This window comes from Ictalurus furcatus, chromosome 28 (genome assembly GCF_023375685.1).
Source record: "Ictalurus furcatus strain D&B chromosome 28, Billie_1.0, whole genome shotgun sequence".
Taxonomy (NCBI): domain Eukaryota; kingdom Metazoa; phylum Chordata; class Actinopteri; order Siluriformes; family Ictaluridae; genus Ictalurus; species Ictalurus furcatus.
Genome location: NC_071282.1, coordinates 16,167,822 through 16,183,543, shown reverse-complemented (window position 1 = coordinate 16,183,543; position 15,722 = coordinate 16,167,822). Strand labels below are relative to the sequence as shown.

Genomic DNA, 15,722 nt, shown 5'->3' with positions numbered 1-15,722 from the left:
GAAGGGTTTCAGCTAACCAAATGCTAACGTTAGCAAAACTTTCTGTTTTGGCCTGAATGCAGCGTAACCATGGTGATTTACTTTTTCATTTGTACTGAACTAAAGATGGTAAGTTATTAAGATCATGCAAAAATATTAGAATATATAAAATTATATATATAAGGAAAAAATGTTTACAGAAAAGCCAATGCGCTCGTGATGCCATGCCTACAATTCCCATCAGCCCCTCTCTTCGAGGGCACGCGCCACGTCTTTTTAGCGCGCGACACGTTGGGAATGCTGACATGGCGGCTCCCATAGTGTCTGCGCTGCGGCTCGGTTTGTGGACAGTTATTCTTTTGTTTTCGGCGCTTTGCATCCCCTCGGCTTTAGCTTTGATTGAAGGACTTTACTGCGGCACGCAGATCTGTTACGATGTCCTCGGGGTGAGCAGAGACGCGGCCAAAGCGGAGATCGGTCGCGCGTACCGCCAGCTGGCCCGGAAGTACCACCCGGACCGCTTCCAGGCAGGAGACCCCGCACTGGCCGGAGAGAGCGCTGACAGCGCGCATCAGAAGTTCCTGCTCATCGCTACGGCTTATGAAACTTTAAAAGTGAGTCACAACACCTTGTAGAACTCGCGTGAATGTGTGCGTGCGCGCGTGCGTGAAGACAAATCAAAGTGGCCGCTGTCTGTGAGCAGAGGAGGCGTTATTAATATTAGTTCATAGATAAATAGATACAAACTACTTCCTTTTCACTGCACAGTACAAATAATCAGCAACGAAATGCAGTTTAACATCTACCAGAAGTGTCAATACTAGAGCATTGTTCAAATCAAATTAAGTGCAGGTTGTGTGTGTGTGTATGTGTATGTGTGTATATGTATATGTGTGTGTGTATATATATATATATATATATATATATATATATATATATATATATATATATATATATATATAACATACATACATATGTGTGTGTGTATGTGTATATATAATATAATATAATGTGTGTGTGTGTATGTATATGTGTGTATATATAAACTGTACATGCAGTAAATAAATACATAACGTAGCTGTTGAGTAGATAGGAGTTTGAATTACGCTATGCTATAATAGAAAAACTCTAATAAGTATTAAAATACACACTACCGGTCAAAAGTTTAGACACACTCATTCTTTATTAAAATTTTTCCACATTTTAGAATAATAATAAAGTCATCAAAACTCTGGAGTAACACAAACGGAGCTATGGGAATTATGTTGTGATTAAAAAAAATACAAAATAAAGCAAAATAATTTAATATTTTAGCATCATCAGAGTAGACCCCCTTTTTGCCTAGAATTGAAAGAAATGTATTCTTGGCGTTTTATCAACCGATTTCTTGAGGAATTTCCCTGAGATGCTTTTTAAACAGTATTAAAGGAGTTCCCACTGACACTGGACTCTTATCGGCTGCTTTTCGGAATATTTCACTCCGAGTCGTCCGTTTAAAACAGTATATTTTTGTAAATAAAATGTTAGTTTTCTAATGAAAGAAATGAATACGTCGACACGATTATATTTTTGTCTACAACACCGATTTCAAACATTTCATCACATACCTTCAGATCAAAAGGTTTTTAAAGATCAAAAGCTACCACTGCCCCCTATATAACTATTATAACTATTACCTCTAAATATAAATTATGACAATTTGATTATTTGTGTCATTGACCCACATGCCCAAAAGAAGAAGGAAAAAAAACACAGCACAATAGGTAGTGTCTAAAAGACGCACGTGTTTGAAGACCCACACAATGAATAAGGTTTGGTTTCAGACACATCACAGTAATCTGATTGAATATGGCTTAGCTCCCATATTGATGAGCAAATCATGTGGTGTTCAAAATGATCTGACTCCCCAGCTCACTTCACTCATTTCAGACACGCTGTGTTGCAGGATGAAGAATCACGCAGGGACTATGACTACATGCTGGATCACCCAGAGCAATACTACAGCCACTATTACACTTACTACAGGAGACGGCTGGCACCCAAAGTGGACGTTAGGATAGTCATTCTCGTGACTGTGTGCGCAATCTCACTTTTTCAGGTAGGTGATTTCCAGCACCTGTAAATCTCATCTTTCAGTCCACCTGACATATTATGAGACCCACTGAGAACGAAAGCTAGAGAAATGACATGACGTTACATGCAAAGAAAATTGAAACAGGAGTGAGAAAAAGAAAAATCGTTTTGGTCTTGGTATCTGGTGTTAAAAACAATCTAGAGCTTTAGCTATGTAAATAATTCACATATGAGGGGGAAAGAACATTTAAATAAATTTCATGTTAATTTTTGGGTCTAGGCGCAGTACCGCTCATGTGCAGTAGATGGCATAGTGGTGCTATAACTCCTAAAATCAGACACGCACATAGGTGACACCTTGGAGTGCAAAAGTTTTCCCCTTTCTGGTTACTATGTAAGGAATAAAATGTAAGGAATGTTACTATGTAAGGAATAAAATGTGACCGGAAGTGCTGTTGGAAGTAAATAAACAATGATGGGGTGGGGATGGGTGATACTGTTACCAGAAACTCCAGATCCAAATTGTTACTCCGAAGCACATCCCGGGGTTTGGGTCCTCTTACAGCACAGTAAATTGCCAGCTATTTTTAATTTTTTTATTCATTGACATCATGTTTTTTTAATAAGTTAGTGCCTGTTATCACTTATGTTATAGCAGCTATAAACAGTCGTACACCCAACAGCCTCTCTCCCCCCTTTCTCTCGAGGTTAATAATACAAAAAATAAATGCTTGTCATGTGTACCAAATAGCCAAACTCTTCTGTCCTGAAAACTTATAGTTACTGACAGTTAAAGTTGGAGACTCCTTCCGTAAATATTGAATAAACATCTCCTTACAGAAACAAATCACCATATCAATGATTTATGTTTTTCCACGGCAAATAGTGTTTTTAATGTGTTTATTCTTGGATTATTTAAAGCGTCCGCCATACAAGTCCCTCTGAACGAGCTGTTACTGTAGAAATGATAATGTATTAGAACGAGCCCATTATGAACATATCTTTGGAATTAGAGCCTGAAGTACCATCAGAGCTGCTGTTATAGAAAATGAATCAGCCAATCAGAATGGAGAATTCAAGAGTAATAATATCTTGATGAAATTCCTTTGTCTTCATTTCGCCTTGAGGGTGTACAAACTTTTGCACTTTTCCCTCGGCAGTATTACAGCTGGTGGAGCAGCTACACCGAAGCAATCAACTACCTTACCACTGTCCCCAAGTATCGCATCCAGGCGACCGAGCTGGCCAAACAGCAAGGCCTGCTAAACCGCACCAAAGAGAAAGGCAAGAACCGGCGTTCCAAAGAGGAGATCCGTGAGGAAGAAGAGGAGATCATCCGAGACATCATCAAGAACAAGATCGACATCAAAGGAGGCTACCAGAAGCCCAACATCGCTGACATCCTGCTGTTTAAGATCGTCCTGTTCCCGTACCACATGTGCCTCTACGTGGCATGGTATTGCTCGTGGATTTATCGCTTCAGCATCCGTGGCGAAGAGTACGGAGAAGAAGAGAAGCTTTACATCATCCGCAAGCACATGAAAATGTCACGGGCGCAGTTCGACAGCCTGGACGACCACCTCAGGCAAACGTTCCTGGAGCGTCAGCTGTGGATAAAAGAGAACTATGAGGTGGGTTTGTTTATCTGGAACTGTTTGTGCTCTCTCAGCGCAAATGGATCTAGCAAATGAAGGGGCTTTTTCCTTGCGAGCCTTCCAAGAAACCCATACCTGTTCAGGCTTTTTTCCGGTTGTGCGGTCATGAACGTAAACATTTAATGTGCTTACAGAGACCTGTAGGTCACATGACATAGTTCTGTACACTCCTGGGAAGATTGGCAACAGTCTTGAAGGCTCTTCCTTTGTAAACAATCCTTCTCACTGTAGAATGGAGAATTTCAAATTGTTCGGAGATAGCCTTATAACCCTCCCCAGATTGATGAGCAGCAGAATTGCTTCTCTGAGGTCGTGGCTGATGTTTTTCTCTTCTTGGCATGATGTTGACACATGCCCGAGCGCCTCAGACAAGCACAAATGTTTTGCTTTTAAAGAGGTAGTCACTCTTCTTGATGAATAATTAACCTTGTGTGTTTCATTAGTAACACCTGGCTGCTAATTACTCGCTTAATGATTATGTACTTGTGAGAAGGTCAGAACCCTGTGTATCCAAATAACTCTGTTCTTTGGTCTAAATCCCCCTTCGGTTGCATTTGCAGGTCTACAGAGAAGAGCAGGAGGAGGAGATGAAGATGAAGATGGCCACGGACCCGCGGTGGAAGCGCTACAGACGCTGGATGAAGAGCGAAGGACCTGGTCGCATCACTTTCATTGACGATTAACTGGACATGCCATACACACATGCATCTGATTATACAATACTATTTGTGTGGGTGTGTGTGTGTTAGCGAGCACACATGTTTACAACAAACTTTTGTGTGCATTTGTATTAAGACCTTTGACTGAATGTCACAGATATGAATATAACTGAGGGCTGTATCTGTACAGAAGCTGCTGTAACTCCACTGTCTGGTCTCCACAGCTCTTACTGAGCTGATCTGAGGTAAGCGTCGGAGCCTGTGGCAGCTCTTTGTGTTAACGGCAATCCGAGCAGTGTGCTCATCCACATCGCTGCTGTCGGCTTTGGCCTTTACTCATATTGGGAGGCTGCCTTTCAATATGTTGGTACCTGTTTTGCCTCTGTATGCATCCAAACAAATTAAATACTATATTTTTAAAAGGATATTAAAGTGACTGTTAAACATGATTGATGGCCCAGCTGGGTCTGAATCTGCTGTTTGTGTCTGAAGATGTTTAAACAATATGGGGTGCTTTCATAGTGTGTTCACCCATTCAGGAGGGTCTCAGCCCAAGCAGCTCCAGCAGCAAGACGTGAACAAAATATGCTGTTTGTTTTAGGTTTGGAAGGTGTATATTTATTTGAATTTATTTTTTTATTTTAAAGGTGTGTGCTGTTATCCACACAAACTCAGAGCTCAGGTGCAACAACCCAAGCAGCAGAAATACAAGATTTTCTGGATATCTGGTCTAGTGCATGAAATAGACTATAATAAACTAGTTTATTGCATAATAATAATAATAATAATAATAATATTAATAATAATAATGTGTTAAGGGAAATTTCCAGGACATTAGAAGTTGCATTTTTTTTGTCTTGTTCATTTCAAGAGAGAAAAATCCTGGTGGATGGATGAATGCTACTATAACGCACTACATTCCACAACAATAAGGACACTTCATTGTTCAAATTTCTTGTAATAGCAAATTGCTGTCCTGTAAGATGAATAAAAACTCTGGGAACGTGCTGTTATAGGAAAATAATCAACTTTGTTCTGGTAACAGTAACTCTGCTTCATGATCCCAACTCATTGTTGATTATTTTCCTATAACAGCACAATCCTGTATTTAAAAAAAAAAAAAAAAAAAAAACTTCAGACCCAGATGCTCAGACCCAGTTGTCTAGCCCAGTGGTTCCCAAACTTTTCCAGGGCAAGGCCCCCCAAATGGCATTAAAATTTGACCGAGGCCCCACTTTTGCAAAATGTCTTTAAAACACATTAAAAATACAGACTTCTGAATATATCCCCCTTTTTTTTTTATTAATAATTACATTTTACATCTTTACAGTACTTTAGGAATTGATATTGTGTGTGTGTGTGTGTGTGTGTGTGTGTGTGTGTGTGTGTGTCTGAGAGTGAGAAAGAGAAAACATACATTTATTTATTTTTCACACCAAATTGTTGAGGCCCCCCGGGCGGCCCCCAAGGGGGCCCCCAGTTTGAAAACCACTGGCCTAGCCAGCACTATTTGGCGCTTGTCAAAGTCGCTTAGATCCTTACACTTGCCCATTTTTCCTGCTTCCAACACATCAACTTTGACTAATATTTCCCATCAACTTGACAGGTGCCACTGTTACTCACGTCACCTGTGAGTGGTTTTAATTTAAAATCTGACACAAATGTTTATATATACTGACTGAGGTCACGCCCCCTGGACTCTGATTGGCCTAGAGGCGTGACGTCATTGGGCGGGGCTACAGCCCTGGTGCCTGCCTGTGCGTTCAGGAATTCACTTCTGGGTTCCTATTAGACTCTAAACGGGATTTTTACCGCCTGCTGCTGGCAGCTCCGCGTTAAATACAACACCCAGCCGTCTGGTTTCAGTCTCGGAGACGTTTACAAGTTTATTTTGAGTTGGAGACGATTCACACTGCACCATGTCTTCTTCTAACGTGAGCCTGACGGACATGAGGAGGAATGTGGAGCAGCTGAAACTGCAAGCTGGTGTAGAGAGAATAAAGGTGAGAATGGAAAGGTTTATTATTCTGACAGAGGAAATGAAGTGCACAGATAGAGTGCAAGTCAGTGCTACCAAGTGTGTATCATCACTCAACAGTGTTATTAATAACTAATTATATAGTAGTGCTATTCACAGCATCACTCGTGTGTGACATGTTTATTATAGAGAGAGAGAAGGATATGTTTTGTTTTTTTTTTTTTTAAGTGTAAATTTCTGGACTACTTTAAAGGAGGATAAGTCAAAACTAATACATTATGATATGTGGTAATACATATCATAAATAAATAAATAAATAAAACATATTGAGAAGGATTTACACTGAAAAACAACCGTATTTGTAAAATAATTTTAAAAAATTATTAATGTCTAAGATGTAGGGAAAAACAGAAATATGACTCAAAACAAAACAAAAAACATGACATTATATAGGCTTGCATAGATATTGTGTATATATGTAAGATAAGATAAGATAAAAACTTTATTGATCCCACACTGGGGGAATTCCCTCATTACAGCAGCTCAATTACACACACACACACACACACAAGCGCGAAAAGAAAGAATACACATTAAATAGGAATATAATTGAAAAAAAAAAGTCTAAAAAATAATAATATCTAATACGAATACAAAAGTAAGAATAATAGTAGTAAAAATAATAATGTTATGTTATGTAATGTAATAAGGTATGTATGCATGCGTTATTTATTTATATACACGGTAGCCTATATATGAAACATAATCCTAATGAATTGACAATACTACACCAGAGTTACTGGCACTTCGGGAAAATGAGCAAATACATTTTGTTATTTCAGTCAGACAATTAAAGAAACTACTGTTCTTTAACAAAATTTGTTTGCATGATAGCTTTTTTTAATAGCTGTATTTCTTTTTTTTTCAAACATGGGAATTTAGAAAACATTTCAAATCTTAGACATTACAGGAAGACTCTATATATATATATATTGATATATATATATATATATATATCTCAAAACCTTACTATTTCATTTTGTTCATTGTGCGTCTCTTGAAGGGTGCCAAAACTAATGTGTGTGTGTGTGTGTATGGGGGGGTGAAAAGGAATTCCAGCGAGCACAATTCGTGCATTTGCATTCACCTTCTCTGGATTTGTTATCATTGATAAACTGTTACAGGAAAATAATGAGTGGCTGGGTGGTGTTGGCTTATTTTCCTATAATACACAAGCCGTTGTGTTTTATTCCTCTTATACTACAGCAGTTTGCCAGTGATTACAATTTTTGATTTATTAATGAATGTGTCATGCCTTTAACTTGTTATGTTGTGGAACGTCCATGAAACAGGTTAGTTCTTGTTATATTGGAGCAGCTATAAACAGTCTTTCCTCACCAGCCTCTCTATTTTTATTTCTCTATTAAAGTTAACAAGATTTTTTTTTTAAATTGCAGCTTTTCATGTCACTGAAAAACCACAAAGTGTAAATTCGTCTGACCTGAAGACTTTCTCATGGCAGAAAACTTAGTTACAGCTTTGCCTCGGACTGTTACGAAGTCCTGACGCTTCGCATATCCTTTTTCTGTTGGAATATCATAACGTATTAGAACGTGTGCATTAATACAAACCTGCACGTTTATTTAAACCTTAATGTAAATCAATCAGTGGTTTATGGTAGAGTAAGTGGCTTAGTGGTTAGCACGTTTGCCTCTCACCTCCAGGGTTGGGGGTTTGCATGTCCTCTCCCATGCACTGGGGGTTTCATAGACATGTCTTGTAGGCTGATTGGCAACTCAAAATTTTCCCTAGCGTGTGTGATCGATTGTGCCCTGCCATGGGTTGGCACCCTGTCCAGCCTTGTGTCCCAAGTCCCCTGGGATAAGCTCGAGGTTCCCCCTTGACCCTGTGTAGGATGAGCAATACAGAAAATGGATCTTATTCGATGTTATATAATGCCAAACAGTGAAGACATTACTGTATATTCTGGTCACTCAATCTGAAGCCATTGGGATAGAAACAGGTCTCAGACTTATTATCTGAATCATATTTCTATGATAGCAATATTAGGAACTCCATAATAAACACCGTATAAACTGCACTGATGTTGTTCCCACCTCCTGAATCCCATTTTAGCTCCTGCCTGTGTGCTGATTTGCCTATGTAAAGTAATACCACTGTTCTAGTCTGGAATATCTAAATGTAAAACAGTATCCATTTGCATACAGCAGATTATTTGTCATAAACAGAATTTAGTACTGTAAACCCAGACTCAGCATTGTGTAGAGAAAATTAGAGGGAAATGGACCTTGTTTTTCCATAGTACACAACAACGGATTAAGCACACTGGTGTTGAATTACATCTTGTTGGTTTTCTGGAATGCAGTTCTAACATAGTTTGAATAAGATTACTAAACATACAGGGTGTGTGTGTGTGTGTGTGTGTGTGTGTGCATGTGCGTGTGCTTTGCGTAGGTGTCTCAGGCCGCAGCAGAGCTACAGCAGTACTGCCTACAGAATGCCTCCAAAGATGCCCTCCTGGTCGGGGTGCCAACAGGCAGCAACCCTTTCCGAGAACCACGTTCATGTTCCGTCTTTTAAGCAAAAGGTGTGCAGGTTCTCCTAAAACACATTAAAAGTGACACATTGCTTTATACAAAAGGTGGTTTCTATCTATCTATCTATCTATATGCACAATTTGTTAACAGCATATTTTCAACTCAATGTGTTTTGTTCTCTAAAAAGTAATTGAGTGGTGAGTACTGCGTTTTACAACTGGAAGTTATATCACCACACCCACAACATAAATATAGAAATGTATACTCACAGTCCATGTCCATAATTATAGGCACGCTTTAAAGAAGACTGGGCGAAGAATAAAATCATTTTGATTCTAAATTTATATCCGATCAACTGTGGAAACATTTGAGGTTTTTTTTCTAACAAAACGTTCTGGCGTTTATTAGCGTTTTGCATTTCTTAATGCAACCCCAGTTCCAAAAAAAAAGTTGAGACGCTGTGTAAAATGTAAATAAAAACAGAATGCAGTGATTTGCAAATCTCATAAACCCGTATGTTATTCACAATAGAACATAGAAAACATATCAAACGTTTCGACTGAGGAAAAAATGATGAATTTGGTGGCAGCAACGTGTCTCAAAAAAGTTGGGACGGGGCAACAGAAGGCTGGAAAGGTAAGTGTTATGAAAAAGAAACAGCTGGAGGAACATTTTGCAACTGATTAGGTTAATTGGGAACAGGTCAGTAAGATGATTGGGTATAAAAAGAGCATCTTAGAGAGGCAGAAGTCTCTCAGAAGTAAAAATGGGATGGAATCTGGATGGGCGCATATGTTGCTCTAAAACCTGTATATATCTGTCAGCATTGATGTCGCCTTTCCAGATGTGCAAGCTGACAATTCTGTAGGCACTAATGCACCCCCATACCATCAGAGATGCAGGCTTTTGAACTGAGTGCTGATAAAAAGCCGGATGGTCCCTCTCCTCTTTAGTCTTCTGTAGTTTAGACGCGGCGTCCATGGTTTCCAAAAAGAATTTCAAATGTCGATTTATCTGACAGAACAATTTTTCCACTTCGCCTCAGTCCATTTTAAATGAGCTTTGGCCCAGAGAAGACGGCGGCGTTTCTGGATCATGTTCACATATGGCTTCTTCTTTGCGTGATAGAGCTTTAACCAGCATTTGTGCATGGCACGGCAAACTGTGTTCACAGACAATGAGTTCTGGAGGTGTTTCTGAGCCCATGCAGTGATTTCCATTACAGAATCAGGCCTGTTTTTAACGCAGTGCCGCCTGAGGGCCCGAAGATCATGCGATATTCATTTTCACCCTTCTCCCTTGCGCACAGAGATTTCTCCAGATTCTCGGAATCTTTTCATGATATTATGTACTGTAGATGATGAGATTTAAATTGAGGAACATTATTCTGAAATTGTTCCACAGTTGCCACAGTTTTTCGAAGATTGGTGAACCTCTGCCCATCTTTACTTCTGAGACTCTGCCTCTCTCTTTTTACACCCAATCATGTTACTGGCCTGTTGCTTATTAACCTAATTAGTTGCAAAATGTTGCCCCGTCCCAACTTTTTTGAGATGTGCTGTGGCCATCAAATTCAAAATTACCTGATTTTTTCCTCAAAATGGTACATTTCCTCAGTCGAAACATTTGATATGTTTTCTCTGTTCTATTGTGAATAACATATGTGTTTATGAGATTTGCAAATCATTGCATTCTGTTTTTATTTACATTTGGCACAGCTTCCCAACTATTTTGGAACTGGGGTTGTACCAATTTTCCTCAGAGACATATATGCCAAAATGATTTGCACCTCTAATGAATACTTACTCCCTATAATTTTTTTTTCATTGCTCATGGTCTCCGCTTGCTTTCTCCCCATTTTCTGTTTCCATGAGGTACAAATAAAGTCGCAGACGTGTAAAACGGTTTTGCTGATCATGACCGAACTCTTTCGGAAAAACTTTTCAAGACTAAGAGAGACGTATTTGTTAACCTGTAATCTGGGCTATCATAAAAAGATGACATGAACTATTATACAGCACCTTCATACCAAGCTGCTTGGAAAGTTTACACACAAGAAGCCCTTTCTGAGAGTAGGCCATGAAAAGCAGCACCAGAACTTCACCAAGAGAGATTGTAACTACAACTGGAATCATGTGTTGCGCTCAGGTGAGACTTGAATCAAGCTTTTTTGCCCTTGAACACTCTCAGAATGGTTGGTGGAAAATGTGTCCATCATACAAGGATAAGCCCCCAAACCAGTGTGAAATATTTCATAGGATTGTTGATTCTTTGGGGCAGCTGGTAGTGGTTAAAACTTGTTTGAAGGTCTTCTCCAAGTGACCCCAATATTAGAACCTCACCTATCCTTGTCTTAACCATATATTAATTGTGGGGTATTATTTTTCTACACAGGTTCCGGGTTGAGATTTAAGCTTAAAGTAGCACTCATTGCATGCATTGCTTGCGTTATATAGTCAGTTTTCATAAAGGGTGCCAATAGTTCTGGAGTTGACTCTGTCTCTCACTGTCTGAGATATCCCCATCTCAGGGCATTTCTAACTTTGCTCACCACTGTATGATTATCCTTTTTTGAACCATGAATGTCTCAGACACCACACACACACACACGTGCGCGCACGCACATGTGGGGTATTTTTATCCCTGAGTGTTGGACACGTATCCGGTCAGCTCTCCGCAGTGTTGCTGCGTGATTTCCGTGCACTGCATCAACAGGAAAATGGAGTCATGAAGTCACGGTGAAGGAGATATGAGGGGATTAAAAAAAAAAAATTGCAGGAGTGGCATCTATGAGCAATGGCTCATCATGGAACATGCAAGCTGTGTGCTGTGTGTTCTCGTTCTTTGTAATGAGCTTATGGGATAGATAGGAGTGGAGAGAGTAAAAGGCAAATGAGGGTTTGCAACAACCAAGCCTGGTTTTAGACTCAGGAAGTGGTAAGACTTCTGCTCTTGACCAGAGGAACTGTAAGTTTGCCTTTTGTGAAAAAGCATGTGGTTTTGGGGTTATATTTAGTTTTGTAGGATTGCTAGAGTAACATGTTTCTTCGCCTTTTTCAGTGTGCTGGTCGGAATGCTCAAAATAAAACGGTGTAGAAAATGATGTCTGGCTTTCTTTTTTTTTTCTTCACGCAGGGATCGTGTTGGTGGATTCCTGGATATCTTTTACAGCCCAAAGATGCAGCATGAACTTTCATTCATGTTTGTTTCTAAATCAGCATTGTCTTTTTATTAATGAATTACTGCGTAACATGATTAGAGAATGTTGTAACATTTATGCTATGAACCATCTCCATGACTTTTAAAATATCTAGTGCATGTACATCATGAAATACTCACAAAATGTGTGTGGTTTTTAATATATATATATATATATATATATATATATATATATATATATATATATATATGTATGTATGTATTAATATCAACATTGATCTTTAATTGTGTGCCTTTTAGACTTCTGTGGTAGTTCTGTACATTTTTTTTTTTTTAAGTTTAGTTTAATTTAATTAATAATTAATTTCTATACGCTCATAGAGAGTACTATGCTGTCTTGGTGGCTTATAAAACCAAAATTGAGTAAGATGAGAACTATTTCAGTCTCGACAGATTTGCTCATATATGCACTAAAGGAATCTAATAGGAATAAGCTGTACATGTGATATTTGATATTTTTTTCCGATAAAGCTGAATTGTTTCTCTTATTCTGATTAATGTGCTTTCACTGGCATTAATAATATAACCACATCTAAACTTACACATACTAATAAGTGTTAGAAGTTCAGTTAAGTTTATGGTAGGATGCTCCAGCACACATATACACACTCCCCTGGGATGACTCCACCCTGTCTTCAGTGTAAACACATGCCTGTGTTTACCCTGTTTGCTGGTTTTGATCACATCCTTTCATTTTATTTGCCCTGCCCTTTGACTACATTTCTGCACTGTACAAAAAGACACGCAACAACCAGAACGTGACTCCGATACTGAAGAACAGACGGTTCGAATAGACTAGGAGTTAAGACAGAAAATTAAGTTGCGGCAACTCAGTGTTGAACTTTCTGCTCAGGGTTGCCAGGTCCGTGCAACCACACCAGTGTATATTCTAAATGAAGGCAAAAATAAAACCGCACTCAGAATCATATCATTACCAAATATATTGTACTATATCATTCATTCATCTTCAGTAAGCGCTTTATCCTGGTCAGTGTCGAGGTGGATCCTGAGTCTGTGCTTTATACTGGGTCTAAGATGGGAATACATCCAGGATGACGTGTCAGTTCATTACAGGGCATCATACACACTTTCATTTTCACCTTCGCATAGGTTTTTTTATGAGTTGGGAAGGCAACCAGAGAACCTGGAGGAAACCCAGAGATTATATGCCAAAGATCACACTGACATTAACACAAGCTCAGGTTCGAACCAGAGACCCTGGAGCCATGAGGCAGCAAGACATTCTTTTTAAAATAAAGCTGCATTAAAATCTTTTTTGTTTTTCTTGGCAAGGTTCTAAATTGGTTCTAAATTTTAAACATAACCATCAATCATATACACATACTCCACATGTGTAAAATGTTGTGGATTAACAGTTTAACAGTCTCAGTACAGAAAACATACTGTAACTATAGTAAACCAGGGTTTCCAATATGTTTGTGTATGTATTTATATATATATATATATATATGTGTGTATGTGTGTGTGTGTGTGTGTGTGTGTGATCATTTATATATATATATATATATATATATATATATATATATATAATCTGATGCATCTAATGTATTTTTTAAATACAACTAAGCTGCAGGCCTGGCAACTGGAGGCTTATGAGTTTTAATTCTTTCAAAAAACATGAGCAAACTCATTATCTCTGAACTGCTCTTTGTAAAAAAAAAATTAAAAAAAATTTTTTTAAAAATTTTTAAAAAAGTGCCTCCCAAACTAATTAACATAATTCTAAAGTAGTAACCTAAACACACTTAATGACATTGTTTTGTCAGGAAAGTTCACTCATCATCCCCTGTGCAAATCCCTTGAGAACAAGCGCTGACGTGCAAGAAGATGGAGGAAGTGATAACTGTCTTCATTGTGTTTTTTCCAAGTTCCATGTAACTAGATGCCTGATGTTGTGATAATAAAGTTCTTAGGCAACTTCCTTTGCACAGGAATCTGTCAATCATCAATTTACGCCTGCAGCTGGTACAAAATGCAAATCAGTAGTTCGTGATTGGTTGAAGAAAAGGCCATAACATCTCCCCTGTGATATGTTTCCGGCTTATCTTCACTTCTGACTTTCTGTCAAATATAGACTGATATAGGGTGTGCGGTTATAGGAAAATGAACAACACTGGGGTGGTGTGATGCAGCCTGATAGAAACCGGAGTTACTGTTACCAGCCCAAAGTTGATTATTTTCCTATAACAGCACAATCCTGAAGTGTTTTATTCCTCTTATTCTACAGTAATTTGCTGACAGTTACATTCTTTTTTATTAAATAAAGAATGACATGATGCATTTTACTCAATAACTTAATATTTCATTTGCAAATGATGCAACAAAAGTATCACCATGGTATATAATACTGTTCATGTGACCATTTTCATATCAAAACAGGAGAATAGATTAAATATGATATAACTTAAATACATTCCACTCTAAAAGTACTAAACTGTACCTTTCCTTGTCACTGGGTTGGGTATTCATACTCATACTGTACTAATCCCCAACAGGGTTTTTTAGACTGATGGTACTCTTACCCCATGACCTAGAACACTTACATTCTGTAAGTCGTGTCTGCTAAATGCTGTAAATGTAAGTGTAAGGGTACATCTCTTGTACCTTTAGTGTGTATCTTTTACATGGTAACCTGAATGTAGTGTACGTAAATAACTGCACCACTGTTGTACCTGTAATTAGCTTCCCAGTAAATACACATTGTGCTAAATTTAGCATTTGATTTTCCTTTGGTTATTTAATTTGGGAAACATTTCACACCAATGTTTTATGTTGGTTAACAAAATTAGCACTATTCTGAAATGTTTAAAACACAATTTTCTCTTATGATTATATGACAATTGACAATGAACTTTAGCCAAGGTTTAGCCAAACCAACAATCATTCTTTCATGGTCTCACAAGAGTAAGTTCTTTTCTTGGTTAAATGTAAGAAATATATTTTTCACAGGGAACATTCCATCAAAACCACATTTTGATGGTACAAGGTTGCTGATAGGTTCAAATAACGTTAAGAGAAGGTTCTCTGAAGCATTGCAGGCTAGAGGAAGGTTAAGTTAGGGTAAGGTTATATTTCGATAAAGAAAACTTTCCTGGAAAACCAAACAGTAAGTAAAAATGATCTGTTCTCAGAAACCAAAAAAAAAAAAAAAACATGACCAGAATGTTCTGGGAAGCAAGAAGTGTTAGGTGGGTGTTTAGAAATAATGATAATAATAATAATAATAATAATAATAATAATAATCTTAACTTGATTTAAGATTCTTATCTTATCTTACAAAATCTTTCCTCTAGTTAAGAAATCTTCAATTGCTCCATCGAGTTCCATAATCAACTCTCAGGTCTGTTATTAAGCAACCAACTACAACCAACAACTGTGAAGTAAACTTTTGATTAAAATGGAGTATGCTGAATAGTAAAATCACTTGACTGGTAATGACGGTTCGTTGGCTTCTGTAATGTTGGTCGCAATTCTTGTGCAAACTGCATTATCGTATTTCATGGAAGTCTATAATTATTTATCAGTGTTTTGTTGTCAAAGCACAGCACGTCATCTGGGTCCTCCGAAAGTCTTTCCACCA

The 15,722-nt window shown here is 38.1% G+C and overlaps 2 protein-coding genes across 2 annotated transcripts; both read left to right on the top strand.

The window, feature by feature from the left end:
* Window positions 1–206: 206 nt before the first annotated feature.
* On the top strand, window positions 207–5,641 carry dnajc25 (DnaJ (Hsp40) homolog, subfamily C, member 25). Its single transcript, XM_053618427.1, has 4 exons — window positions 207–593; window positions 1,925–2,077; window positions 3,213–3,683; window positions 4,268–5,641. The coding sequence occupies exons 1-4, from the start codon at window positions 285–287 to the stop codon at window positions 4,388–4,390; spliced, it is 1,056 nt and encodes a 351-aa protein (XP_053474402.1). The 5' UTR covers window positions 207–284; the 3' UTR covers window positions 4,391–5,641.
* Window positions 5,642–6,082: 441 nt separating this feature from the next.
* On the top strand, window positions 6,083–12,609 carry gng10 (guanine nucleotide binding protein (G protein), gamma 10). The gene is made up of 3 exons (XM_053618428.1): window positions 6,083–6,369; window positions 8,820–8,952; window positions 12,038–12,609. Exons 1-2 carry the CDS (start codon window positions 6,286–6,288, stop codon window positions 8,943–8,945), a joined length of 210 nt encoding a protein of 69 aa, XP_053474403.1. The 5' UTR covers window positions 6,083–6,285; the 3' UTR covers window positions 8,946–8,952; window positions 12,038–12,609.
* Window positions 12,610–15,722: the final 3,113 nt, after the last annotated feature.